This window comes from Thecamonas trahens (genome assembly GCF_000142905.1).
Source record: "Thecamonas trahens ATCC 50062 unplaced genomic scaffold supercont1.18, whole genome shotgun sequence".
Classification (NCBI taxonomy): domain Eukaryota; order Apusomonadida; family Apusomonadidae; genus Thecamonas; species Thecamonas trahens.
In genome coordinates this window covers 363,433-389,452 of record NW_013657662.1, presented here as the reverse complement: position 1 = coordinate 389,452, position 26,020 = coordinate 363,433, and the positions used below count along the sequence as shown (strand labels likewise).

The 26,020-nt window shown below is 63.6% G+C and overlaps 13 protein-coding genes across 13 annotated transcripts; 8 read left to right on the top strand and 5 right to left on the bottom strand.

Moving 5' to 3' along the window:
• Window positions 1–4: 4 nt before the first annotated feature.
• Window positions 5–3,032, top strand: AMSG_04502 (phosphoenolpyruvate carboxylase; the record flags this gene model as incomplete). Its single annotated transcript, XM_013903385.1, has 1 exon — window positions 5–3,032. One exon carries the CDS (start codon window positions 5–7, stop codon window positions 2,933–2,935), a length of 2,931 nt encoding a protein of 976 aa, XP_013758839.1. The 3' UTR covers window positions 2,936–3,032.
• A 474-nt stretch (window positions 3,033–3,506) lies between these two features.
• On the top strand, window positions 3,507–5,069 carry AMSG_04501 (selenocysteine lyase/isopenicillin N epimerase; the record flags this gene model as incomplete). The annotated part of the gene is made up of 2 exons (XM_013903384.1): window positions 3,507–3,718; window positions 3,760–5,069. The coding sequence occupies 2 exons, from the start codon at window positions 3,507–3,509 to the stop codon at window positions 5,018–5,020; spliced, it is 1,473 nt and encodes a 490-aa protein (XP_013758838.1). The 3' UTR covers window positions 5,021–5,069.
• On the bottom strand, window positions 5,043–6,982 carry AMSG_04500 (EF-hand domain-containing family member C2). Its single transcript, XM_013903383.1, has one exon. It carries the CDS (start codon window positions 6,958–6,960, stop codon window positions 5,083–5,085), a length of 1,878 nt encoding a protein of 625 aa, XP_013758837.1. The 5' UTR covers window positions 6,961–6,982; the 3' UTR covers window positions 5,043–5,082.
• Window positions 6,983–7,223: 241 nt separating this feature from the next.
• On the top strand, window positions 7,224–8,051 carry AMSG_04499 (uncharacterized protein; the record flags this gene model as incomplete). The annotated part of the gene is made up of 2 exons (XM_013903382.1): window positions 7,224–7,388; window positions 7,652–8,051. The coding sequence occupies exons 1-2, from the start codon at window positions 7,228–7,230 to the stop codon at window positions 8,049–8,051; spliced, it is 561 nt and encodes a 186-aa protein (XP_013758836.1). The 5' UTR covers window positions 7,224–7,227.
• A 162-nt stretch (window positions 8,052–8,213) lies between these two features.
• AMSG_04498 (lysosome membrane protein 2) lies at window positions 8,214–10,297 on the top strand (the record flags this gene model as incomplete). The annotated part of the gene is made up of 2 exons (XM_013903381.1): window positions 8,214–8,347; window positions 8,543–10,297. Exons 1-2 carry the CDS (start codon window positions 8,222–8,224, stop codon window positions 10,295–10,297), a joined length of 1,881 nt encoding a protein of 626 aa, XP_013758835.1. The 5' UTR covers window positions 8,214–8,221.
• Window positions 10,298–10,362: 65 nt separating this feature from the next.
• AMSG_04497 (uncharacterized protein) lies at window positions 10,363–10,641 on the bottom strand (the record flags this gene model as incomplete). Its single annotated transcript, XM_013903380.1, has 2 exons — window positions 10,363–10,455; window positions 10,501–10,641. The coding sequence occupies 2 exons, from the start codon at window positions 10,639–10,641 to the stop codon at window positions 10,363–10,365; spliced, it is 234 nt and encodes a 77-aa protein (XP_013758834.1).
• Window positions 10,642–10,789: 148 nt separating this feature from the next.
• AMSG_04496 (initiator tRNA phosphoribosyl transferase) lies at window positions 10,790–12,358 on the top strand (the record flags this gene model as incomplete). Its single annotated transcript, XM_013903379.1, has 2 exons — window positions 10,790–11,676; window positions 11,736–12,358. The coding sequence occupies 2 exons, from the start codon at window positions 10,790–10,792 to the stop codon at window positions 12,280–12,282; spliced, it is 1,434 nt and encodes a 477-aa protein (XP_013758833.1). The 3' UTR covers window positions 12,283–12,358.
• AMSG_04495 (cofilin/tropomyosin-type actin-binding protein) lies at window positions 12,346–13,496 on the bottom strand (the record flags this gene model as incomplete). The annotated part of the gene is made up of 2 exons (XM_013903378.1): window positions 13,382–13,496; window positions 12,346–13,183 (listed from the first exon to the last, which is right to left on the bottom strand). Exons 1-2 carry the CDS (start codon window positions 13,453–13,455, stop codon window positions 12,346–12,348), a joined length of 912 nt encoding a protein of 303 aa, XP_013758832.1. The 5' UTR covers window positions 13,456–13,496.
• Window positions 13,497–14,047: 551 nt separating this feature from the next.
• Window positions 14,048–16,115, top strand: AMSG_04494 (uncharacterized protein; the record flags this gene model as incomplete). The annotated part of the gene is made up of 1 exon (XM_013903377.1): window positions 14,048–16,115. One exon carries the CDS (start codon window positions 14,048–14,050, stop codon window positions 15,941–15,943), a length of 1,896 nt encoding a protein of 631 aa, XP_013758831.1. The 3' UTR covers window positions 15,944–16,115.
• AMSG_04493 (CDK5 regulatory subunit associated protein 3) lies at window positions 15,970–17,412 on the bottom strand (the record flags this gene model as incomplete). Its single annotated transcript, XM_013903376.1, has 1 exon — window positions 15,970–17,412. The coding sequence occupies one exon, from the start codon at window positions 17,410–17,412 to the stop codon at window positions 15,970–15,972; it is 1,443 nt and encodes a 480-aa protein (XP_013758830.1).
• A 535-nt stretch (window positions 17,413–17,947) lies between these two features.
• Window positions 17,948–18,878, top strand: AMSG_04492 (cleavage and polyadenylation specific factor 5; the record flags this gene model as incomplete). The annotated part of the gene is made up of 1 exon (XM_013903375.1): window positions 17,948–18,878. The coding sequence occupies one exon, from the start codon at window positions 17,948–17,950 to the stop codon at window positions 18,848–18,850; it is 903 nt and encodes a 300-aa protein (XP_013758829.1). The 3' UTR covers window positions 18,851–18,878.
• Window positions 18,879–19,332: 454 nt separating this feature from the next.
• Window positions 19,333–22,657, top strand: AMSG_04491 (tubulin-tyrosine ligase family protein; the record flags this gene model as incomplete). Its single annotated transcript, XM_013903374.1, has 4 exons — window positions 19,333–19,344; window positions 19,386–19,915; window positions 20,041–20,686; window positions 20,745–22,657. The coding sequence occupies 4 exons, from the start codon at window positions 19,333–19,335 to the stop codon at window positions 22,638–22,640; spliced, it is 3,084 nt and encodes a 1,027-aa protein (XP_013758828.1). The 3' UTR covers window positions 22,641–22,657.
• Window positions 22,658–22,670: 13 nt separating this feature from the next.
• AMSG_11810 (uncharacterized protein) lies at window positions 22,671–26,005 on the bottom strand. Its single transcript, XM_013903453.1, has 2 exons — window positions 25,895–26,005; window positions 22,671–25,689 (listed from the first exon to the last, which is right to left on the bottom strand). The coding sequence occupies exons 1-2, from the start codon at window positions 25,955–25,957 to the stop codon at window positions 23,164–23,166; spliced, it is 2,589 nt and encodes an 862-aa protein (XP_013758907.1). The 5' UTR covers window positions 25,958–26,005; the 3' UTR covers window positions 22,671–23,163.
• Between the last annotated feature and the right edge of the window lie 15 nt (window positions 26,006–26,020).

Sequence of the window (26,020 nt, the reverse complement as noted above, 5' to 3'; positions counted from 1 at the left end):
GGGAATGGCGGTCCACGCCAGGCAGGGCTCCGCCGTGGCGGCAGCAGCAGCGACGGCGGCGGCGACGGACACGCCTGTGGAAGAGGCCGCAGCCCGGCGGCAGGCTGACCAGAACAAGGTCGAGGCCGATGTGACATTCATGGTCTCACGTCTTGCCGAGGTCCTCAAGGCCGACGGGTACGGCGAGGTAGCGGCGCGTCTGCCGTGGGTCAATGGCGCAGCCGATAGCGCTGCGCCGGCCTCAGCCGCCTTGGACATCGGCCAACGGCGCAAGCTCGTTCAGGCGCTCTCGCTCTCGTTTCAGCTCCTCAACATGGTGGAGGAGAACGCCGCGGCGCAGGGCCGGCGCCATCGCGAGGGTGCGCACGGTCTGGCGGCGGAGAACGGGCTCTTTGGCTCGGTCTTTGCTCGACTGGGCGATCGCGGGCTCAACTCGGCTCAGGCAGCGGAGCTCCTTGCCTCGGTACACGTCGAGCCGGTCCTCACCGCGCATCCGACTGAAGCCAAGCGCCAGACAATGGTCGAGCAGCTGCGCGAGCTATACCTCCTACTCTTCAAGCGTGAGTCGACAGTGTGGACAAAGTGGGAGCAGGACCAAATCACTAGCGACATCCAGGCTGCGCTCGCCATCCTGTGGCGGACTGGCGATCTGCGGCTGAAGAAACTGGACGTCACCTCTGAGCGCCGCGCCGTCCAGGCTTACCTCCGGCACAAGTTTCCGGCCGTCCTTCCGCAGCTCGACGCCCGGCTGCGGACTGCATTTGAGGACGCCGGTTTTGACGGCGCCCTCGTGCGGTCACCCGGCAGCCTTCCGCGCATTTCGTTTGGCTCGTGGGTCGGCGGCGACCGCGACGGGCATCCCGGTGTGACAGCCAGCGTGACCGCCGAGACGCTGCTTGAGCTGCGCCAGGGCGCACTCGACGTCCACCGCGCCGAACTGGAAAAGCTAGTCGCCAAGCTGTCGCTCTCTGCCCGTCGGGCGCCACCGCCATCGATGCTGCTCAATGCACTGGCCGAGGCAAACGAGAACCTTGCGCCGCTGCGCAAGAGCCTGCCCGCCGGGGCTTGGCCGACCGAGCGCAATCCGGGCGAGCCGTGGCGAGAGATGATTGGATACATGCTGCTGCGGCTGCCAACGTCTGCCGAGGCTCTCGCATCGGGTCTCCACTACACGTCGCCGGCGGAACTGCTGGCCGACTTGCAGATACTGGGCGCCTCGCTCGACGCGGTCGGTGCGGGCAAGATTGCCGATACACACGTGGCACCAATAGAGCGTGCTGTCCAAGTCTTTGGCTTTCATCTTGCAGCCCTCGACGTCCGTGAGAACTCGACAATGCACGAGCATGCGCTTTGGTCACTTCTTTCTGTCGGCGGTGTCTCTCTCCCACCGAGCGCGGGCGAGTGGGACGAGGCCAGTCGGGTGGAGGTGCTTAATCGCGAGCTGGACTCGCTGCGCCCGCTCGCCCATCCCCACGCCGCCCTCGCGCCGCAAGCCAAGACTGTTCTGGATGCGCACCGTGTTGTTGCGCGCCACGCATCTATCCACGGCATCGCAGGTATTGGCTCGTTCATCGTCTCGATGACTCGCTCGCTCTCGGACTTGCTCGCCGTTTACGTTCTCGGCAAGGAGTCCGGCCTTGTCGGCCCGCCAGCAACGCTCGCCGAACACTTTGGCTCGGGCTCGGGCTCGCTCGGCGAGCTGAAGACCGAGCCGGGCAACGCATGCATAGTTCCAGTGGTTCCGCTCTTTGAGACCGTCGGCGATTTGGAGCGGTCGCCGGAGATCATGAGCGCGTTTCTTGCCCATCCGGTGACACAGCGCTCGCTTGCGCTGCAGCAAGCAATTCACGGCTACGACCGGCCACGATGCCAGGTCATGGTAGGGTACTCGGACTCGTGCAAGGACGGCGGCATTCTGTCGTCGCAATGGCATCTCCACGTAGCGCAACGCAAGCTCTCGCAGGTGTGCGCAGATGCTGGTGTCGACGTTGTCTTCTTCCATGGCCGCGGTGGAACCGTCTCACGCGGCGCCGGACCAACACACCGGTTCCTCGACGCGCTCCCGGTGGGCGGCCCCGAAGCCGCCGCCATCCGCGTCACTGAGCAAGGCGAGTCGATTGCCGCCAAGTACTCGAACGTTGGGACGGCAACGTACAACCTCGAGCTGCTCACCGCGGGCGTGACTGGCGTCGCCGCCCGCGGCGCGAGCGCGGCCAGTACCGAGCACGAGCTGGCGCCGGTCGTCGAGGACCTCGCCAAGCGGGCACATTGGGCGTACGCCGAGCTCATCTCACACCCACAATTCATGACGTACTTTTCCGAAGGCACGCCCATTGACGCGCTTGAGCACGGCGTGTTTGGGTCGCGCCCATCGCGGCGGACCGGCCAGCGCACGCTTGCCGACCTGCGCGCTATCCCGTGGACCTTTGCGTGGACCCAATCGCGAGTCTATCTCCCGTCGTGGTACGGTGTCGGCACGGTTCTCCACGAGCTTGCCGAAGCCGAGCCGCACAACTTTGAACGGTTTCGTGCTGCTGTACGTGACTGGCCCTTCCTCCAGTACGTCATCGGCAACATCGAGGCCTCGCTTGCCTCGGTCTCGCTTCCGATCGTCCGCGACTACGGCTCGCTGGTCTCGTCGGACGCCGCGCGCGACGCCATTGGCTCTCTCATTCACAACGAGTTTGTGCGGACCGACAGCGTGCTGCAGGTTCTGTACGACGATGTTCCGCTTGCGCTCCGTCGGCCGCGCATGCACCACACTGTCCAGCTTCGGGACCGCGGCCTTCGCGAGCTGCATGCCGAGCAGATCGCGCTCCTCAAGCACTGGCGCGGTCTCGTGGCGTCAGGCGACTCTGTCAGTGCCGACGCCGTCTTGCCGCCGCTGCTCTCAACTGTCAACGCCATTGCCTCTGGTCTTCGCACGACCGGGTGATGACTTGTAGCCGTCTACTAGCTTGTACTGATACTGCGACTCCCAGATGTTGTGCACCTCGCCGTTGGCGCCATGCCCGATAAAAAAGGTTTATCGACGCTAGCTCCTCATCTACGATGATGCTGTCCTATCCAACCACATGACCAGTTTACCTGCAGAGGATGCTCAGACATTGTGAGGAGTAAGATGCTGCCGTGCTGCACACGCGAGAAGGGGGGCTGAAAGGGTTGTGAAGTGCGAGGAACAAGATTGGCCGATAAAAACAACTCCCAATTCTAACTATATACTTATATAAATGCAAAACTAAAATAATATGTCTTTACAACTTTAAAGTGCTATTTTTAATGTATAAATAGATTTCAATACCAAAATATATAAAAGCATTATTTTTCAAGTTTTGGGCCCGTTTCTTGATGCTTTTTGATGCTTTTCAGTGTTGATCGTACTACTCTCGCCCCCTCCCCCCTCACACACACATGCACACACACACAACGCACATACCTTGTTCTCTTACCAGCCCCACACACCCAACTCTTCTTGCCCCCCCCCCCCCCCCCCGTACCATACACATATGCTCCGCCGCTGCTCCACCGCCCTCGCAGGCTTTGCTCCGGTCGCCTGGTCGTCGTCGTGGGCGCATCCGCAGCTGCGGTATGCCGAGCTCGACGCCATCGTGAGCCAGGATCCGGCCAGCCACACGCCGATGCCGCCGCCGCCATCGCTGCCGCCGGTGGACGAGCCGGCTGCGGCGCTACCGGACTCGGCGCATCCGCTGCGGAGGTTGTCACTGAGGCGCCCGGCACGGCGCTGCCGGCCATTCTCAGCGCGCCACCGGACGAGGCCGCGGCTGCGCTGCGGTCTCTCTTCTGCATCGACAGCAAGTGGGGCACGTTTATCAATCACGGCGCGTTTGGCGGGGTGGCAACGCCGCTGGCAAAGGTGGCCGCCGCGTGGGAGGCACACGCCTCGTCACAGCCGCTCGCCTTCTTTGATCGCGAGCTGTTTGGCCGGCTCGGCGATGCCACCCACGCACTGGCCTCGTTTGTAGGCGCATCACCGCAGGATCTGGTCCTTGTCCCCAACCCGACCACCGCCATCAACGCACTTGCTGCCGCTACTGCGTCGGCTTCTCCCGGCGCACCCATTCTTGTCCTCTCGTCTGTCTACGCATCGACGCCCAAGATCGCTCGTGCCCTCACCGGGACCGAGCCGCTCGTCGTCGACATTCCGCTCCCCTCGCTCCATCCGTCGTTTGTGGCCGCTGCCGTGAGTGCAGCCATGGATGCTGCGCCGACTCGCCCTGCGGCGGCGATCATCGACCACGTCGCGTCCAACTCGGCGCTTGTTGCGCCGCTGGACGAGCTGGCAGCCGTCTTTGCTCGCCACGACGTACCGCTTGTGGTTGACGGTGCCCACGGCCTGCTGGCACAAGATCTAACGCTTACTCCGGATGCTTGTCTCTCTCACTGGTACGTCGGCTCGTGCCACAAGTGGTTCTCGGCACCGCGTGGCGTCGGCTTCCTGTGGGCCAACCCAGAGCGGGTGAGCGAGGAGGCGCGCGACGCGGTGCTACCACCGGTCATCTCGCATGGCTACACCGGTCCGCAAGCAACGCTCCACGCCAAGTTTGGCTGGGACGGTACCCGCTCCTACGCGCCAGCACTGACGCTGCCGTATGCAGTCGCACTGTGGGAGGCGCTCGGCGTTGACGCTGTCCGGCAGCACATGCACGGCCTCCTCCGCGCTGCCTCCGAGCTGCTCTCAGCCGAGTGGGGCACCGGCGTCCTGGATCCGCCGGCGGTCCACAACGGAACAAGCCTGGCCACTGTCGAGCTTCCGCAGGCAGTTGTCGGCCACAAGGTCGTGACCGGCGGCCGCGATGACGTTCCTATCGGCGTCCTGGCTGACGTGCTGCAAGACTGGCTCTTCCACGAGCACAACATCGAGGTGCCGGTCAAATCGCGCGACGGCAAGCTCTACGTCCGCATCTCGGCACATATCTACAACACCATGGACGACTATACACGGCTCGCCAGCGCCGTCCGCACCCTCCTGCCTTCGATCCATGCGTTCCGGCTGCAGTAGGCTACGCCGGCTGGCGGCACACGCCATGTGAACAAACTTCAATCAATGAGCAAAGGGCTCGGCTAGCCCTGAGCCTGGCCGATGCCGATAGCGTCGAGGAAGAGGCCGTACTGGATGCGGGCCTCCCCGTTGGGATCAAACGAGCGCATGAGCGTGAGCAGCTCCTGCCCACCCAGCTTGATGCCAAGCTCGGCAAGGCATGCCTGGAAGACGGCCGGCTCGACCGAGTTCCGGCCGGCAGCCGACGAGGAAAAGGCGGCAATGACCGAGTCGGGTGGAACCTCGCCGGCAACAAGCTGCGAGATGACGTTGTCGATGACGTGCGGAAGCGACGAGTGCGGGAACTCGGCCGGGCGCTCCTCCATGTACGAGAGGGCAAACTCGTCGGCGTCGATGAGGAGGAAGCGGAAGGAGCGGACCGAGACAACGGCGCCGACGAAAAAGTCGGCCGGCGTGTACGGCGAGCCGTCGGGCTTCTTGGCCTCGTCGCGCTCGATAAACTTGCCACCGAGCCGGCCCGAGTTGCGAACCGGCGGCTCAAAGACTGAGACGGTGTCGTTGGCGAGGTGGAACGAGACGACAAAGCGCCGGTCGCGATCGACGCGCGACGGGTCGACAAACTGCGCGGCAAAGCGGAGAGCCTTGCCCTCGTTGGCTCGCATCTTGGCCATGTCGCGCCGCGGCGGGCGCGGCATGAGTGAGTGCATGCACGCCAGCGAGTCGGCTTCCGAGCCGTAGCCGGTCGGCGGCGGGATCTCGCGCTCCAGCACCACGCCGGTCCGCCCCGAGTTGGGCGGCGGCAACGGCGCCATGTCGGCCGCGCTCAGGCCAAAGTTCTCCGAGTACCACGAGCGAGTAAACGAGTCCATATCATAGATCTTCATCGGCCGCCCGTACACGTTGATAACCTCGCCGATGTGAAAGTCTGCCGGCGTGTAGTACAGCGCCGGGTCGTGCTCCGCCCGCGCAGAGCCGACTGGCGGGAGGCCGAGCGGAATCTTGGGCAGCCGCGAGGCCTTCATAAACTGCGGCACCGGATCGCGGCCCGAGTTCTGCGGAATCTGCTCACGGACCTCGACCTTGTCGGTCGCCAGGTAGTAGTTGAGCACCATCAGCCGTTCGTCGCCATACATCGACGGCGTGTCATCCCAAATGCAGAAAAACCGCAGGACCTTGCGGTCGTTCTCCAGGAATTGCCGGAGGTTGGACCGCACCTTGACCGCCCCGTCGATCGATGTGCCGAGACTCGCGCTCCCGCCTACCACCGAGTGCGCGCCGTCAGTAACCGCCCGCCGATGGCTCATGTACGGATCCGCAGGCACTCCCTCGTCAACAGGCACCTCAATGCCGAGCTTGCCCAGAAAGTCGCGCGTAAAGCCGTCGGCGCCGGTGAGCCGGAACGTCTTGGCGTACACCACAATGTCCATCCCCACGTTGAGATCGCCGACTGTGTAGAAACGCCCGTCCGCAGGCTCGCCAAGCGGCACCTTGTGCCGCCGCACAAGCGTGCCCTGCGGGAGGCCCGAGTTGCCCACCTTGGGCTCCACAATCTGCAGCGTGTCGTCCGCCAGGTAGAAGAAGACTTTGACCGGCCGCACCCGGTACGCCTCGTGCCGCGCCTCGGTCACGCCCTCCATAAAGTAACCGTCAAACGCAAGGACCTGCCGGTCAAACGCCACCCACGCAGGCAGCGCCTCACCGTTCCCAGCTCCGCTTGTTGGGTACAACGCCGCAGACGTGCCGGCCCGCGCACGCGCAGATGCAATGCTCGCCGTCGTCGGCTCGCCGCCGATCTTGGGCTTGCTGTCGTCCACCACACGCACCGCCCCGCCCATGGTAAACTGTAGCGCCTGCGACTTGTGGAACCGCTTCTTTGACGGGTCCGTGAACGAGTTCCCCGGGAGGAACGGCACCCGAGTCGACCGCCGAGTGCTCGCCATCCTTCGTCTCTGTCGCTGTCGTCAGTGCGGTGTGCCGCTACGAGGCCAGAAGCACAAACCCGCTGCCGGTGCTCGTGTCGCCAACGGCCGTCCGCCGCCCGCCGCAAGCCATCGCCAAAATAAACTTTCAATAATCCAGCAATCCGACACGAGTCTGGTCAGCAGACGCATTTCGTCAACCGGTGCCACCAGACTGGCGACCGGCCACCTTGCCCGAGCTCGCCCTCTCCGACGACGACCGGCCACACCTCGCTGCCTCACTCGACCATGAAGTTTGTCGTTGTCGGCCTCGTGGTGCTCGCCGCTCTCTGCGCTCTCGCTGCCGGCGAGGGTGCTCAGCTCCTTGCCCGCAAGGACATTCTCTCCTCCACCGTCGTCAAGGACCGCGACATGACCATCCAGTTTACCGTCTTCAACGTCGGCTCCAGGTACGTCGCCGACCGCCCGATCCTCCCCCCTCTTTTTTTGTCTGCCCACACCGCTGCTGGCCAAGCCCGTTCTCGCGCCCTACCGCCCCTGCGCCACACCTACTGCCCAGCTCTGCTCTGCTTAGCTCTCTTGGTCTTCCCTGCCTCTCGCTCCCTGCGCTCCCGTCTTTCCATCCCCCCACATCCCTCACCACCCCCCTCCCCCCCCCCCCCCCACTCACCCTCTCACCGCCACCCGACACTCTCGCTTCTCGCATCCGCAGCACGGCGTACGACATCAAGCTTGACGATGTCGAGCACAACGACGAGCTGTTCGAGCTCAAGGTCGGCCTCCCGTCTGTCTCGTGGCCCGTCCTCCCCGCCGGCGCCAACCTCACCCATACCTACGTGGTCGTGCCCAAGTTTGAGGGTGTCATCCCCATCGGCGGCGCCCGCCTCTCTTACCGCCCTACCCGTGGCGCCGATGTCAAGTACGCCGTCACCTCGGCGCTCGGCGAGCTCCCGGTCAACTCGCTCCAGCTCTTCCGCAAGATCCACGGCGGCAACTACGAGGTCTTTGGCAAGTTCCTGGGTGCGGCTGTTGCCACCCTCGTCTTCCCCTTCCTCCTCTGGGCCTACGCCCGGGCCACCACTACCGATGGCCTTGCCAACTCGAAGCGCTAAATCCTCACCCTGGCGACAGCACACCGATAAAAGCTGACGATACAGCCCCTCCCTCCCACCCCCCCCTCCAGCGTGCTGGACGCATCACTCCGCCCTGCCACTAGCCGAAATCCCTCCCGCCCGGTGGGCCCGCGGCCAGGCCGCTTTCGCCGGCACCTCACTTCGGACACATGCACATTCTGCAGACTCGCCGCAAGGCTGTCGGCATCACCGCATGCGTGGCCGGACTCCTGCTCATTGCTGCTGCCACCACTGTCTACCTCCTCATCCCCTACCTCGTCCAGAAGAAGATCAACGTAAGTCCCCCCGGTGACTGCCGCTTGCCTCCTGTCCCCAGTCCTCCGGCCCATGCTGACGACGTGCCGCGTGACTCACTCGCTCCCGCCGCCACCTCCACCACCAAACCACCCTCTCCCTTCTCCCCGCCACCCACACTCACACTCACGTACTTCCCCCCTCCCCTCCCCCACCCACCCACCCTCGTCACACAGGATGCGGTGGTCATCGACTCGCCCAACTCGTCTGGCTATGACAACTGGGTCTCGTCCTACCACTCGGGCAACTCGGAGCTCCAGTCGTACACCTTCTTCAACCTGACGAACGCACCCGACGTACTGGCCGGCGCGGCGCCGGTCTTTGAGCCCGTCGGCCCGTTTGTCTACCGCCGCAACACAGTCAAGCTTGACCCCAAGTTCCTCGATGGCGGCGCTCGGGTCTCGTTCAAGGAGATGTCGCAGTACTCGTTTGTGCCGGAACAGTCCATCTACGATCAGCTCGACAAGGTTCTCCTCACCAACTACTTTCCCTTCTACCAGGCCGCAGTCAACAAGGCCGGTTCTGAGAAGAACCTCCTCTACGGCTTCCTGCCCACCCTCCTTTCGATCACACTCTCCGAGATCGGCGGCCACCTCGGCAACGCGGACAACACCACCGCCGCCATGATCCAGTGGGGCTCGCTCGGCATCACCGGCGCCAACCTCCCATCGCTGCCCTCTCTCGAGCTCCGCGCCCCGCCTGTCCGCAACATCTCGCTCGACCTCGCCGCCACCCATTCGCTCCTCTTTGGCGCCTCGGGCCTCATCTCAGACGAAACCGCTGTGACCACCTTCCTTGGCCTCCTCGCCCGCCAGGACATCGGCTCCATCCTCGCCAAGTGGCCCGAGCTCGGCACCCCGGACAATGTCCTCACCCTCGCCGCCTACTTTGAGCACCTCATTCTCGTTCGCGGCCTCGACTTTGCCGAGCAGGTCTTCTTCCAGGGAGGCCGCGGCACCGGCCTCATCGTCACCCACACCGTCGAGCAGTGGCTGTGGCAGTACGAGGACCCGCTCCTTGCTGCTCTCGACCCGTCTATCGCCCACCTCGCCCATCTCCAGTTCAACGACACATCGGCCAACATCACCCGCGCCACCAAGCGCGACACCATCACCGCCACCGGCAAGGGCAACCTCGCTGCGCTCAACACCTACCTGCAGTGGAACGGTCTCACCGAGGTTTCTGCATACACCCCGCCTGGCCCGGTCCGCGGGACCAACGGCCACTCGTTCGGTCCCGACATCCGACCACCGCAGCCGCTTGAGGTCTTTGTCTCGGAGATCCAGCGTCCGCTGCAGATCCTCCACGTCCGCGATACCAAGGTCAAGGGCATCGAGGTCTTCGAGTACCGGCTCAATCCTGCAGAGTTGCAACCGAACGAGCAGTATGTCTCGCCTGTTTACGGTCTCTTCAACATCGAGCCCATTTCCCACGGCATCCCGCTTGAGATCTCAAAGCCATTCTTTCTCAACGCCGACCCCGAACTGGCCCGCGCCGCCGGCCTCACTCCCGACTACGGCCGCGACTCAACCTTTCTCGACGTCGAGCCCATGACCGGCGTCGCCTTCCGGGCCTCACTCAAGCTTCAGATCAACACCCGCATCAACTCGAACCTGACACAGGTCTTCTTCCCGCACGCCGCCTCGGGCGTTTGGCCACTCCTCGCCATCCACCGCGACGGTATCATCTCCGACTCGGACGCAGACTCGTTCAAGCGCACCATCCGTGCCGCCCTCATCGGAGCAAAGGTCGGATTTGGTATCGGCCTCACCCTCGGCATCCTCAGCCTCGCCCTCGCTGCCTACCTTGCCTTCCGCCCAGCTTGCGGCTCGGGCGTGCCCTCGGGCGGCTACGATGACCTCGACGCCGCCGCCGCATCCGGCCCAGCCGGAAAGCGCGAAGATGCCGCTCTTATGGAGGGCTTCCGCTAGTGCCTGCCCTCTTTTCCCACCCCAATGGATGTCGAGCCTTTGGCCTCTAAAGTTAATAACCATGATCACCCGTCCAGCGGCTTGGCCCGCTTGGCCGACGGCGCCTCGCTGCTGCCTCCGCCTCGGCTTGCTCCGCCGCCTTCGACCTTGACCTTGCGCTTTCCACCCGCCACACTCCCGCTAGCCCCTCCCCCGCCTCCGACCTCGGTCTTGCCCGCCTGCCCATGCGCAGCGAGAAAGGCCATGACCTTTGCGCCGGCTTCTGCGTCGGCCGGCTCGGCCAGGTACTCGAGAACCTTCTCGAGCTGCCCCAGGCACGCCGCCACCTCGCTGCTCTCGCCCATCTCTGCCAGCCTATGCAGTCTGCAGCCAACTCCTTGGTCGTGTCTCGCCCTCTGGCTCGTTGGTCCGAGGTCCTGCGAGAGGCGTGTGCGCTAGCCCCAGCCGAGTCCCCTCACCCCTCTCCCACCTACTCTCCCGGCGACAGGAGTCATGGCCGCCTCCGCCCCCGCCGCTACCGCTGCAACACCCTCGCTCTCCACCACCCTCCGCCGCCTCCACTCGGCCGACCACTCGCTTGCTGCTCGCATCCTGTCCATCGCCGCAGACGCCGACTGGGTGGCCGCTGTGGCAGAACTCGCCCCACACGGCACGCCGGTCTTTGCCAACCTCCGCTGCGGCGCCTGGTACGCGCCGCAGGGCGCGCCGACATGCTACTTCAAGTCAACCGACGGCCACACTGGCCAGTGGGCCTTCTCACTCCGGAGGCTCAATGCCCACGTCGCCATCGAGGCCGCTGCCGCCGGCGCTGCCCTCATCGTCGACGCCACACGCCGCGGCAAGCCACTACCTGACGCTCTCTCCAAAACCGTCCCGCTCTGGGCCGCCGTCCTCAATCGCGCCGCCGGCTGGGATCCTGCCGCCAACTCCCACGCCGCTCTCCACACGCCGCCAGCTATTCCGGCATCCGAGGCCCACGACATGGCCGCCTGTGTCGCGCCGGCCGCCGATGCCCTTGCCGCCGCCGCCGACCTCTCGCAACTCACAACCGCCCTCGCGCACAAGCCGCTGCGAGTTCTTTGGGTTGCTCAGACACACCGCAACCTCTCCGAGTGGCCCGCTCTCACCCATCCAGCCACCCTCCCGTTCATCCCCATCATCTGCGTCTCGGCCTCTGCGCCCCGCGAAGAGTTGCGGGCTACGGCGCTGACGCCGAGCTCGCTCTCGTTCTCCACCACCTACACTTTTATCCAAGGTGCCGCCGACGACGAAGAGCTCTGGGCCCCGCCCGGACTCAACGCCGAGTCGTTCCATGCCCGGCTCCCAGCCCTCCCTAATGCCCGCTCGCTCGACGAGATCGCTACCCTCTTTGCGGCTCCGTGGACGCGCCCCACACACGCTCTCGACCTCGCCCTTGACACGCCGGCGTCGTGTGCAGACTTGGACGGCTTGCCGTTTTTAAGATCGAGCCGACCGCCTCGCCGCTGACTGCGGCCGCCATGCATATCGCACGCACCTCGGATTTGCCACAGGAGCTCTGGCCTGCTCTCGAGGCTGAGACCCCAGGCTTGCTCGTCGTCAATGTATCGGACGAGCTCGCGCCTGGTGAACTACAGTTTGCAAATCCTGACTGCGATGGGCATCCGCCGCCGGGGTGGCTCTTCCTGAACGTGCCTGTGGGCAAGAAGCACCGCTACGCTCTCGAGCGCGCCATCCCGCGACTGCTCGACTCGCTTGCTGCTGCCACCGCCCACGATCCTCCGCTCCGCCTCCTCTTCCACTGCCCAGACGGCCACGACCGATCTGCTGCCGCCGCGCTTGCCGCGCTTGTTGCCCTCAAGCATGGCCTTGCTGGTGTTTCCAAAACCACCATCCGCGACACCTACGTTGAGCTCACCCAGCTGTTCCCCTCGGCCCGCGTCGCCCGTGCACACATGAAGCAGGTCAATCGCGCCTTCACTTCGCAGTACGACCAGCATGCGTAGTTCCTAACACCTGCTTACTTTATGTAAAGCATCGCCGGGCCAGGAGCATCAAGGCGAAGCAAACTACTCGTCTGCCTCCTCGGCATTCTCCTCACCATCGGCGGCCTCAGCGTCAGCCTCAACCTCGGCCTCAGCCTCGACCTCAGCCTCAGCCTCAACCTCAACCTCGGCCTCAGCCTCGGCCTCAGCCTCGGCCTCAGCCTCGGCCTCAACCTCGGCCTCAACCTCAGCCTCTGGCTCGGCCTCGGCCTCCGGCTGCGGCTCGGGGGCGGCAGCAGCGGACGTCGTCGTCGTCGTCGTCGTCGTCGTCCCCAGATCGGCCTGGCCCTCAAACTTGGAGCGGTCAAGGATTGTGTCCTTGGTGTTCTTGCGGGCCTCGGAAGGCGGGGCAACCATGGGGCGGCCGGAGAGATCGACAGGAGTGGTCTTGGGCAGGGCCTTGGTCTCGTAGACAACCGGGCCGATGTTGCCCTCGGCCTCTTTCTTGGAGTAGTTCTCAAGCGCACGCTTCTTGATCGAGCCTCCCGACGACTTGTAGCCGCCCTTGTTGGAGCCGGTGTCGTAGTCGGCGCCGCCGGCCTTCTTGAGCTTGGCGCGGATGATCTTCTCCGAGCACTCGTTCTTCTCCTCAGCGCGGAGCTCGATGTGGAACTGGCCAAAGGCCTCGGTGACCGAGGGCTTGTGGACGGTGACCCGACCGCGGGCCATGCCACCAACGTTCTGGCCGACCCAAGTGATGGCCACAAACTTGATCCGCTGCGACTCCTGGTCGCCGTCGGTCAGCCGCAGCAGGGCGTACGTGATCTTGTCGTCGGTGAGGAAGGCCATGAGCTCGTCGTACCCGCCCTCGCCGGTGGCGTCAACCTGCAGCTTCTTCTTGGACTCGTAGCCGAGCGCAAGCCTATTTCCCTCCACACACACCTCTTGGTGAGTTTGTCCTCCGCTCCTAGCCTCCTACCGCCCCCAATGGACATCCCCTTCCTCCCGCATGCCGCCGTGCGGGGCCAATTCGCAAGAAATGGCAAAAACTGCTCAGGCATGCCACAGCAGCGGCACACAGCCCCGACCACGGGCCCTCCTGCCCACCACACCCACGTACCAGTTGGTGGCCGAGCCGTCCGACTTGACATCATCCACAGCAGCAGAGATCGCGGGGTTGCTGACGTCGCACATGGCTGTTAGATGGGAGTTAGATAAAAGGGAGGGAAGTGGAGTGTCTCTCTTGGCCAAGGCGAATAACAAACAGCCACCAATGACCGCACCGAGCAGACAACCAGCCTTCCGTCGCATGCGATGATGTCACATCGGCCTCGGTGGCACGCCCACGGCGACACCGGTCATGCCCAACGAGCTGTCAGGCAATGGAAGCCTTCTATGCTATGTCGTTGTCGACGGAAGGTGAAGCCTGCGCGCGATGGTCGCAATTGGCCTTGCTAGCGGGCATGCCGTTGAGCGGCAAAGAAAGCAGGCCGGAGACCATCACCAGCAACGGAGTCGAAGCAACGCACAAACGGCCGGCCGAACCGACCAAGACCCACGCTGACTCGAGACCAAAACCAGACGGTGCAGCCTCTGTCCGCGGCTGCCGACTTGCCTCTTCCACACTTGCCTCGTCAGCCAGTATCACTGGCACTCGGTCCTTCCCTGCAGTCTCGTGAGACGTCCGCCTCTGTTGCCTTTCGCCACCGCATTGTTCGCTTGGCACTTTCTGCTCTGCGCTCGCAGCTGACCAGTGCTTCACCTCGCTGCCTCCTCCTCCCCTACCATGTCCGACGCCGAGTCGTCTGGCGCGACGACAGACTATGACGACCTTGATCTCGATCTCGATCTCGATCTTGATACCACAGCGTCCGATCTGACCTTTGCCATGATGTCGGACGATACCGTCATCGGTGACGCGCCGCAGCACTCGGTCGGCTCGGTCGCTGCGTCGCGGCTCAACTACGACGCTGGTGGCGACATCAACTACGCCGATCGGCTGCAGGATGGCACCGACGTGGCCAAGATCCGGAACGACCCCGTTATTCAAGCCCGCCTCCTCGAGGTCCTCACCCTCTCGGCGTACAAGCGGCTCAACGACGAGGGCGCCCGCAAGTTCTCGCTTATCCGCGCCATTCGCTCGTCGTACGTGGCCCAGGGCCTGTGGATGGTCTTCCTCTCGCTTGTCTTCCTCGTCTTCTCGCCGCTCATCCTCGCTGGTCTCCTCGTCTATCTCCCGTGCCGCATCTTTAACCGCTCCGGGTACAGCGACCCGCTCAAGTCGTACATCTTTGTCCTGCTCTTCACCGCCGTCCCCGTCGGCGCCTTCACCAACGTCGTTCTCGCCATCACCACTGACGTCTCGGTCTCGAAAACCGAAACGTTCATGCCACTCGTCCTCTACTTGACCATCACCGTCACCCTCGGCATCATCCGCGGCGTCAACGAGCGGGTCCGCGGCCGCCGGCGCCGCGAGTTTGAGCGCGGCGATGAGGAGTCGACATCGTCGTCGTCATCCGGCACGTTTCTCAGCGACTCGTCAGCTTGCTCTGCTGACCAGCTGATGTACATGCTCGACAAGAATCATCGCGATGTGCTCTACCAGGAGCTGACCAACAAGCTCGTTTTCTTCATGAACGACCAGACCGAGGTCCTCACCTCGTCGACCTTTATCTTTGCCACTGCTACCTTTTCGTTTGTCGTCGCCGTCGCCCACGCCTTTGTCGGCCCCATCTTCCGCGCCGTCAACGACGACGGCCGCGACTTTTACGGCTCTGTCGGCTCGACGGTGATTCAGGATCGCATTGTCCTCTTGGTCTCGATCTACTGCATGGTCATCATTGGCACCGGCTTTGTCTTTGCGGTCATTCTCTCTGCGGCCGAGTTCTGGGAGCGGACTCGCAAGTACTCGTTCTACCACGGCCTTGCCGACGGCTCGGTCCCGCTCTTCCGCGACGCCATCGACTACCGGCTGGCCTTTATCAAGCCGCCCGACAAGAAGGATCTCGGCGGCCGGTTCCAGCTCAAATTCGACAAGCCGTTCAACCTCAAGGTGTGGATCCTGCTCCGCGAGCAAGTCCGCGACATGGGCAGTGACGAGATGGCCACCATTCGCGAGTCGACAGTCCTCATCGCGCTCTTCTATCTCCTCATCTTTGCCCTCATCATGTTCTACCGCGTCGTAGTCATCTCGGTTGCTCTCGACGAGCTCGCCGTCTTTACTCTTGTCGACTCAATCTTCTTCCTCGCCTACCTGCTCTCGGTTGGCCAGGCCGGCATCATCCTCACCTCGTACAATGCTCGCGACAACGATCTTCTCCGCAACTCAGTCCTCCAAGTCCAAGGTCACCGCGACAAGCTCGAGGTCAAGCTCCGCGAGAAGCGCGATGCCCTGACAAAGTCGCGTGACAAGCGCGACGCCAAGAAGGACAATGACTCGGCCTTCAAGAAGTACACCAAGCAAATCAAGAAAAAGAACAAGGAAATCGCCGCTCTCACCCTCGAAGCCGACCAGGACGACTTGCTCATCTCTACCATGCGCACGCTTATGGAGTCCAACGCCCACGAGGATCCTGTCAAGGTCTCCGGCATTCCGCTCACAACGGATCTCCGCAACAAGCTCCTTGGCCTGGGCGTCTCGTCCATTACCGCAGGTGCAGTCCGCGTCTTCAACATTGCGTAGTAGGCTTCAGCGGGCAGCACGTAGTTTTAGCTTTGCCCCGCATTCCCGCTCGACTCCGTGACGGCCGCGGCCTGGGCAAGGAGCCGGTCGACGCCGGTGATGCGGACAATCCGCCCGTTAAACTCGCTCGAAATGTCCGCCTCGATGTGGTTCTTGAGCTCGCGAATCTCGCACGCACATGCCTTGATGAGCGCCGTCGTCTTGGCCTTGGACGCCGCAAACCCGCTTCGCTGCTCGCCAAACGTCGCCACCTCGGCCTCTAGCTGCGCTGCCTTGTAGAGCTTTGAATGCAGCTCGGCGGCGATCCGCGCCACATATCGTGGCGAGCCGTCGATTAAAAGCAGCTCCTTGATCTCCTTTGCCTCAAACGCCCGGCTCGCCACCGCAAGTGCATCGCGCTCCTCCGCCACCTCGTCGAGCGAAACGCTGTTGAGGCGTTGCGAGAGGAGGATGCTGGAAGCAACGCGGTCGTCGGATGCCTTGACTTCCTGAACCTGGCCCATCAGCTCGTCGAGAAATCCGTGGACCTCATCTAACTCTGCGAGCAGCGCGGAGCGGACCTGCAGCTGGCGCAACAGCACACCAATGCTCGAAGACTCGCCCAGCGCCCCGACCTCGAGCCCGATCGCGCTCGCAAGAGCCCCGAGCCGCTCACTTGATACGCTCATCAGTCTGTCCTCCACACGCTCGCAAAACCAGCTGAGCACTGGGAGTGGATGGCCGTAGCGGGCCATTGCAGACGCTGCCGCCACTCGGGTGCGCTCGTCCAGCGCAGACAGCAGCGCTTGCTCAAGCACAGCCGGCACCTTTGCTGCCAAAGCGGAGAGAGCATCACGCTCGACACTTGCATCGCGCCCAACGCCACCGTCAGACACGTTGAGCGTCAGCCCGAATCGCGAGCCCATCTCGACATATTCCTTGCGAAACCGAGCAATGTCGGCAGCGGCGGTCGACTCAACCCGGGCCAAGCGAGCGACCGATGCATCGGCCGAGGCCAGCGACCGCAGAAGCGATGGCAGCTCGTAGCGAACGCCATCCACTAGCGCGCGAACTGCACGAGCAAGATAGACCCGGCCGTCCAGATACTGATTGACAATGTCCTGCCAGGCAGACACGGCATCGGATCCGTAGGAGCCCAGGAAGTTGCGCGTCTCGACCTCGGCCTCTTTCATAGCGGAAAGCATCTCCTGACAGCGCCACAGCGAGAGATAACCAGGATAGTCAACAAGCGCATTGATAGTAGCCGAGGTGGCGGCCGACTCGGGGAGGGCAGCCAGCGCAGCGTCCTTCTTCCCCGCCACAATATCCGCCACCTGCCGCCACTGGTCACGCACTAGCTCCCGCGACTTGAGCCACTCCAGCACCTTGCCCACCTCCAGCTCGAGCGGCGGCAGCAGCGCCGGGTCCAGGTCTGGGTTTCCAAAGCCCTCACCTACCGTCTCAATGACTGCCGAGAGCAGGCTGGACATGGCTGCCGACAGAGCAAGGGTGATGTGTGGCGTGCTGTCGACGCCTTGCTTGCCGAATCCGTCGCGTCGCCCTGCCACTCCTGCAACACAACCAGGAACAGTCCCATCACTCGATCGCGTCCGCCAGCAGCCTGATCTGTTCCAGACACACCACATGCTCTGATGTGGTACCAAGTGTGCGGGATGGCATGCTCCCGGTGGTGCGGTTGAGGATCGGCACAGTTGCCCAGAATCAGCCGTGTGCGCCAGCCAGAGCCCACCCAGTCAGAGCCAAACAGAAAGCCTTAACCCTCGTCCAACTGCTACCTAACACTCCGATCATGCGTAGTAACAGTACTCCATTCTCGTCTCCAGGCCACAATCCTCATCACCACTCACCTCGATCGCCCGCGATCTTATCTATCTCCCCGTCCCCCTCCGCCACTTTCACCCGATCCCCACGATCACCCCTCCAGCCTCTCCCTCCTCTACCCTTGCACCTCTCCCACCCCCTCCTCTACCGCCCACCTCTCTCTCCCCTTCCCCCCTCCGTAGCATGCTGTCATCAACTGTGGTGTACCCACTCGAGAGCTACAGTCTGCAGGAGCGTTCGGCTCAGACAGAGGACGGCGAGCTGCTGGTCCCGCCAGCACCGCCTGCGCCCGAGGACCCCACAGCTCCACTGCCGCCGCCGCCTGCACCGCCTGTCCGCGACCTGCGTGGCGAGTACAAGCGCAACGGGATGCGAACGTCGGTGTATGCAGTCATTCTTGTCCACCGCCATGGACACCCGCACGTGCTGGCGCTCTCGGCTGCCGCCCGTCCGCCGCCGGACTCGGCCTTTCCCACAGGCTTCATGCTCCCCGGCGGGGTGCTCAAGCCGGGCGAGGACGAACGCGACGGGCTGAAGCGAGTGCTGGAGGCGCGGATCGGTGTTGATCCCGACGTTGTTGCCGAGGCCCGTGAGCTGGAAGCACGCGGGGTGGCGCTGGCAGGGGCAGTGCCGGCCGATCAGCTGGTCGTTCCGTGGGAGATCGGCGAGCTCGTGGCGAGCTGGTGGCGGCCGTCGTTTGCCTCGCCGGCACTCTATCCCTACCTTCCTGTGCATGTCTCCAAGCCGCGCGAGTGCATTCGGCTCTTCCACGTTCATCTCCCGCAGAAGCGGACGTTTGCCATCCCGTCCAACTATCGGCTCACCGCCGTCCCGTTCTTCGACCTCTTCAACAACCAGGGCCAGTACTCGAACCTGCTTGCCAGTGTCCCGCACCTCTTCTCGCGCTACACCATCACATTTGCATCGGCTGACGACGACGACGAGGACGACGACATCTTCTCATCGTCGTCAGACTCGGACGACGACGACAACCTCGCACTGGCCCAGTCGGCCATGGCCAACGCCGACGACGATGACGAGGTCCTTGGCATGGAACTGGAAGATGCGGAGGAGCAGGCACTGTAGTCTTGCCAATGAACCAGCACTTTACCGTGACTGCTGACCTAGCTTGGGATCATCTGCGCCAGACATGGGGGCGTGTGATGCCATGGGACATTCCGCCATTGGCGCGCAACGGAGCGAACCGATCGCTAGCCACCAGGCTCCCCACGCAGCGGGAAAGAAGGGAAGGAGAAGGGGCTGCCATGGCAGCGCTCACCCGTCTCTGGCCACAGAGCACACGGAAGACGTCCGCAGCATGTCGCTCGGACGCTCTGGGCTGGACTATCTCACCCTCTGCGTGTTGAACAATGCTACGGCCGTGGGCGACTCGGCGTCGCGGACCAACGCCCGCCTCGCCCGCCGCCTGCACGCCACACGCCCTGCGCCCATGTCATCTCTGCCCGCCCTCCCACCACGCCTTCCGGTCCGCACGCACCCGCGCCCGGCATCAACTCTTCACCACTACAACTCGGGCGGTGAACCAGGTGCGTCTCGCTCTGGCGACAATGTCCGCCTCGGTGCGCACTCGGTGCTGGGCTTGGTCTCGGTGCCTGGCCAGGCCCGGACCCTGACCGGGAACGAGCGCAAGAACAAGAGCGAGCGCGAGCGTGAAGATGTGACACATACAGCAAGCATGGAGGCGAATCGCGGAATGAGCAAGGCCGAGGCACGGGCACGCGAGCGTGAGCGCGCTATGGCCGAGCTGGATGCGAGGCTGGAGCGGCAGCGAGCGCGATCGGTAGCGGTACTCGGCGGAGAGGTCCTCGCTGGCGACGTCGACGGCGCTGCTTCTACCGCCACGGAGCCAGCGTGCTCGTCTGAGGACAGCGGCGAAGGTGCGGCAGAAGGCGGAGGAGAAAGCTCACGGGCAGCCGCGCCCAAGTCTGAGATCTTTCGACTGCTGATGGGCGCTGCGCCGGCGACGCGGCGGGCAGTGCCGGCTCAGCCGTTGCGCCCTGCCCCAGAGATGTTTTCGGGGCCTGTCCGGGTGCGAAGGCGTGCGCCTACCCCTTCTGCAGAGCTGGTCTGCACTGAGCGGGCACAGCTCCGTGAGCTCACCGACAATGTTCCCGGTGAGGTTGTCATACCGTCGCGCACAGGTGCACGGCATGCGGCCGTCGAGCCTTTCAAGGTAGACTCACCAGCAGGTACTCGTTCTGAAACCAGGCGGTTGACATTCCACGCCCGCGTCGGCGGAGGCGGCGAAGGCGAAGGGCCGAGACGGACAAGCCGGCTGACAACATCGATCAGTTGCAGCGGGAGGCCGAGGAGGCGAAGACACGCCTGAAGGTCAAGGAGGCGCGAGATATCGAAAAAGCTGCACAGGCGGAGAAGGCCGCCGAGGCTGAGCGTGCACGTCGGGCTCGAGCACGTCAGCGTGTCGAGGCGCAGCGGCTTGCAGATGAAGCGAATGCTCAGCGCCTGGCCAAGGAGGCTGCCACAAAGCGGCTTGCCAAAGAGGTGGCCAAGGCGGTAGCGGACGGTCAACGGCTAGCAGATGAGGCCGCGGTGAAACGCCTTGCCGAAAAGAGCAAGGCACGACGACAGGCTGAGGCTGAGATGAACGCCGCGGCCGAGGCGCAGCGGATTACTGACGAGGTCAAAGCCAAGGCTGTGGCTGTGGCCGAGGCTGAGCGCGCGGCGATTGAGGCGCAGCGGCGGGCCGAGGCGCAGCGACAGGCTGAGGCTGAGGCGAAACAGCAGGCTGAAGCCGAGGCAAAACGGCAGGCTGAAGCTGAGGCGAAACGGCAGGCGGAGGTCGAGGCGCAGCGACAGGCTGAGGCTGAGGCGAAACGGCAGGCTGAAGCTGAGGCTGAGGCCAAACGGCAGGCGGCGGTCGAGGCGCAGCGACAGGCTGAGGCGCAGCGGATTGCTGATGAGGTCAAAGCCAAGGCTGAAACGGCAGGCGGCGGTCGAGGCGCAGCGACAGGCTGAGGCTGAGGCGAAACGGCAGGCTGAAGCTGAGGCTCAGGCCAAACGGCAGGCGGCGGTCGAGGCGCAGCGACAGGCTGAGGCGCAGCGGATTGCTGATGAGGTCAAAGCCAAGGCTGTGGCTGTGGCCGAGGCTGAGCGCGTGGCGATTGAGGCGCAGCGAGAGGCCGAGGCGCAGCGACAGGCTGAGGCCGAGGCCAAGTGCGCGGCGATTGAGGCAGCGCGGCAAGTCAAGACCAAACGGCAAGCCAGAGAGTCACCACATCAGGCCGCATCAACCAGGCACAGGACGTCTATGCGCACACGCATCGCTACTGCGGAGCACCAGGGCAAGAACACCAAGCCCATTAGACAGCCGTCTGCCGCAACCAAGGCCTTGCCACCAGTCCTACCGCCGCTGCACAACTTGTCGCCCGTCAAGCGACGGTCAGTCGTGCTCCCAACCCAGCTCGCTTCGATCTACCCCGAGTTTTCCAAGCTCTTCTCGGCGGTTGTTCTTGATCCGGACACGCCGGTCAACGCCATCTACGCCGAGTACATTGCCGAGCTGGAGGCGTGGCTGGAGGCGTGCCCCAGTGGGCCAGATGGCCTTTTCTACCGTATCTCATCGGCTGGGCATGAGGAGGTCTACACTATTGTCGCTGAATCGCTCGCTACGGTCGGGACCATGTCCGGCTCGGACTGGGCCGAGCTGCCAGAGGACGCGTCTGGCCTGTGGAATCTGTTGTGGACTTGGGGGCGACCCAAGGCGGACGTATGGTCGCATCTTGTGGCCTGGCAGCGGATCAACCACTTTCCCAACACCTCGGCATTGACTCGCAAGGATCTGCTCAAAAAGTCGATCGAGCGGCAGGCACGACTCGGCGGGCGGATGGCGCGAGTCTTTGACATTGTGCCGACCACGTATATCCTGCCGTCCGAGTACGCCAAGTTTGTGGAAGACTTTGCGCGCTCGGGTGCCAAGAACAAGTCTGGCAACGTGTGGATCATGAAGCCGGCCGGGCTCTCGCGCGGGCGCGGCATCTTTCTTTTCAATGACATTGCCCAAGTCCGGCACGGCGAACCGGTTGTCGTTCAAAAGTACATCCCAGACCCACTGCTGCTCCACGGGCGCAAGTTTGACCTTCGCATCTATGTCCTCGTCACCTCGTTTGAGCCACTGGAGGCGTTTGTGTACAAGGAGGGCTTTGCCCGGGTTGCCTCGCAGCTGTACGATACGTCGCCCGATACCATTGCCAACAACGTCATGCACCTCACCAACACCTCGATACAGTCCGAGGCCTCGACGTCGTACTCGGGCTCGGCCGATGCGGCGGAGTGGGGCGGCTCCAAGTGCTCGCTCAAGTTTTTGGCCAAAGAGCTGGCTAGCAGCGGCGTGGCCTTTGAGACGCTGTGGAAGGGCATCTGCTCAGTTGTCCTCAAGTCGTTGTTTGCCGTGAAGGACACAATTGATAGTCAGCCCAACTCGTTCGAGGTTTTTGGCTACGACATCATGTTCGATTCGTCGCTCAAGCCGTGGCTCATCGAGGTCAACTCGTCGCCGTCGATGACGTGTGACAACCCGCTCGACGTCCGCATCAAGGGCTCCATGATTTCTGACACTCTCAAGCTGGTCAACCCGCTCCGCTTTAACCGATCTCGTCTCAAGGACATTCTTGCTGCCGTCACCGCTCAAAAGTACCGCCACGCCTCCAAGGCCAAGTACAACGAGGACTTGTACGAGTTGCTCGCCGGCGCTGTGCCGCGGGTGCCGGGCACCGGTGTCCTACCCGACTATCTCGGCCTCTACCATCCGATCGCGCCGTCTCCGGCGTACTCCAAGCTGGCCACCATTGCCGGCATGTGTAAGAGTCCTACAAAGAAGGGTGGCGTGTTTCGGTAAAGCAGCCCTAGCCTCTGTTCCAGCCCCAGCTGCAGTCTGAGCTTTATCGTTCATTACTAGCGACCCTTCAGCTTCTTGATGATGGCCTTGAGCTTCTTGATCTCCTCAGTCTCGACGTTGCGCTGCGAGTTGTTGACGATGGTCTTGACCCGCTCGGCATAGCCGAGGGAGGAGACGGTCTCGGAGACGTTGTATGACGACGGCGAGATGTTGACAAACATGAGGGTCTTAGCCGTACCGCCGAGCGAGTCGGACATGCAGTACGTGAGCTTGTTCGACCGGTACGGGATGTGCTGCTTGTCGCTCGAGGTGAGGGCGGCAATGACGTTGCCGAGGGCGGCCAGCGAGCGGTTGATTGACTGGGCCTCCTTCATCCGCTCCTTGTCGGCGCCGGTCTTGGCGAACCGCTCCGAGCCTGCAAGATCGACAAGCGAGAGCTTGCCGCGAGTTGTCGACCCGTTCTCGTTGTGGGTGCCTTCGATGAGGATCGAGAGGATGAGGTGCGAGCGCGACGAGTGCTCATTCATGTTGGTAGCGCCGGTGTGCCGGTGGGCAATGCCGAGCTCGAGGATCGAGTGCAGCTCCTCGGGCGAGCCGGCGGGCAGGATCTCGATGTTCGAGATGTACACCATGCCGCCTTCATCGTGGTGAACGTCGAGCTTGGCCGCGCGTCGACCGGCACGTCGGTGAGAAGGTCGACGAGGTTGTCGTTGTAGATCTCGAACATGTAGCACGAGACCGAGTACGTGTAGTTGGGCTGGTGTTGGAACGAATCGAAGATCTGCGAGAAGGCTCGCGGCGTGATGCCTGGCGCGTCCGGCGCACCCGTCATGGTGTACGTCTTGCCGGAGCCGGTCTGCCCGTACGCAAAGATGCACACGTTGTAACCGTCGACGGCCGACTGCACAAGCTGGGTCGTCTCGGAAAAGATTTGGTCCTGGGTCGAGTCCATGCCAAACACGTGGGTGAATGAGTACTCACGGTCCTTCTTGGTGTCGTGAATGAGGAGCGTGGCCTCGTCGAGCACGTCGGCGGCAAGCTCGCCGCCCTCGGCGCCGTCCGACGCCGTGAACGGCCGCACACGGCAGTACACCCGAATCTTGCCCTTCATGTCCTCGATTTGGTTAAAGTACTTGATCCGGAGCCGCCGCTCCTTCTCGTACACCTCCTTGAGTCGGCTCGACTCGCTCTGGTGGAACGCGAGCTGCGAGCTTGCTGCCGCCAGCTCGGCCTTGACTGCTGCTGCTTGCTGCCGCTCGGCCTCAAACGACGCCGTCGCCGCCTTGAGCTGTTCGTACTTGCCCTGGACAGCTGCCAGCGTGCTCTGTGCCTCGCTCAGCTGCGAGTTGAGCGTCGCGATCTGCGAGTTAAGCGTTGCAATCTCCGCCTCCATCCGTCCGCGCTCGTCCCGCTGTGCCTGCTTCAGCTCCACAATCTGCTGCTGGAGCGCGGCCTCGCCGGCGGCTGCATTGGACGCTGCTGCCTGCTCCGCCGCACGCAGCTCACCCTCAAGCTGGGCCACCTTCTTGGTTGCCGCCGCAAGCTGGCTCTCCAACGCACTGGCACGAGCCTCGGCATCACGCATCTGGCTCTGTGCCGCGGTAAGCTGCGACGCGTCCACCTTGGAGCCTGAGTCGGCCGTAGCTGCAGGCGCCGCGCCTGCGCCGGCACTCCGCAGTCGCGCATTTTCGGCGCGAAGCCGCTCGAGCTCCGCGGCGAGCGCTGGGTCCGAGCCGCTCGCAGCCTTGGTCCCGTTGGTCGTCGTCGCTGTAGGCGTGGGAGCCATGGACGCTGTTGCGGTGGCTCGCGGCGAGGCGGCGGCCGAAATCGAGTCGGGATGCGCAATGATGACCAGTCGGGCAGCACCAGCCGCAGACGTCACATCGCTCAGCGATCCGATCGGCGTCCGGTTCTCAAGCACGCGCTGCTCCGACCCAAGCCCGGGGTCGTATGCCAGCGACCATGAGCCAGCAAGGCCAAAAGAGACCTTGGCGGCGTCAAGGACGGCGGCGAGCGTCGCGTCTGGCGCAACCTTGACAACGGACTTGGCGCCGCTTGCATTGAACACCGGAACGCGGACCGACGTGGCGGCGCGGGTTACCGGACTCGCCTCGGCTTTGGACGCGTAGCTCGAGACGTCCCAAATGCAGATCGAGCCGTCACGCGACGACGAAAAGAGCGCCGTGTCAGAACAGTCGACGGCAAGAACCCAGTGCGAGTGGGTCTGCCCGCGCGCCAGCAGCTCACCGTTGCGGGCGTTCCACACCGCCACTGAGTGGTCGGCCGAGCCAGTGAAGAGCAACGTGCCCTGTGGGTTCATGGCAATGCAGAGCACAATGTTGTCGTGGCCCGACAGCACCCGCACGCACTCGCCGGTGTGGATGTCCCACACCCGCACCGAGCCGTCGGCCGAGCCAGTGTACAGCAGCTCGTTGTCGGCAACATGGAGGCACGTGATCCGCGAGGTGTGCCCGGTAAAGACATGGATGCATGCGCCGGTGAGCACGTTCCACGCCCGCGCCGTACCGTCGCGCGAGCCAGTGTACAGCACGCCGTCGGCAACCTCGAGGCAGTACACAATGTCCGAGTGGCCGGTGTACGCCCTCACGCACGCATCCGACGCTGTATCCCACAGCCGCACCGTCTTGTCTGTCGACGCCGAAAAGACCGACGAGCCGCGGACAAGCAGCGAAAGCACCGTCTTCTTGTGGCCCTTGTACACCATCACGCGCTCGTCGTGCTTGATGACCGTCTTGTCGTCTGACCCCGAGTACGGTGTGCCGTCGTCGGCCACCGCCAGGCAGAAAATGGCTTTCTTGTGGCCCAACAGCTTGTCCACCACCTTGCCCTTGGCCGCGTCCCACTTGATCACGCTCTTGTCGGCAGAGCCCGTGTAGAGGAACCCATCCTGGACGTCCAGACACCACACCGTCTCGACATGGCCCTTAAACGTCTTCAGGTTCTTGCCCTTGCGCACGTCCCACGACCGCGCCATCGAGTCGGCGCCCCCAGAGTACAGAACCCCGTCCGCATACTTGAGCGCGTACACCTGCTCATGCCCCCAGCCCCCCAGCCCCGCCCATACCACTCTGTGTGAGCCCAGTAGCCTGGCCCGCTCCGCCCGCCGCACCTCCCAATTTGAAGACCTTTTTCGTTGTGCGCCGCCCACCCGACAGCCCACCCTCCTCCCCCTTCCCCCTCCCCCTCCCCCCCCCCCCCCCCGCCATATGCGCCCACTCTCTTTTCCCACATACCTCGGCTCCATGTTGCTTCAATTGGTGCTTGGCCTTGAACACCTCTGCATTTGCAGCCGCCATCCCGAGCTCGCCTGACTTGAGCCAAATGTAGCAACTGATCTGTGTTGAACGGCGGCAGATTTG

Bases quoted from the DNA above. Each gene is read 5' to 3' on its own strand.
- AMSG_04500 (XM_013903383.1), bottom strand. From the start codon at position 6,960: ATGGCGAGCACTCGGCGGTCGACTCGGGTGCCGTTCCTCCCGGGGAAC.
- AMSG_11810 (XM_013903453.1), bottom strand. From the start codon at position 25,957: ATGGCGGCTGCAAATGCAGAGGTGTTCAAGGCCAAGCACCAATTGAAG. The intron at 25,690-25,894 runs GTATGTGGGAAA...GGGCATGAGCAG, and splicing joins TGAAGCAACATGGAGCCGAG to GTGTACGCGCTCAAGTATGC.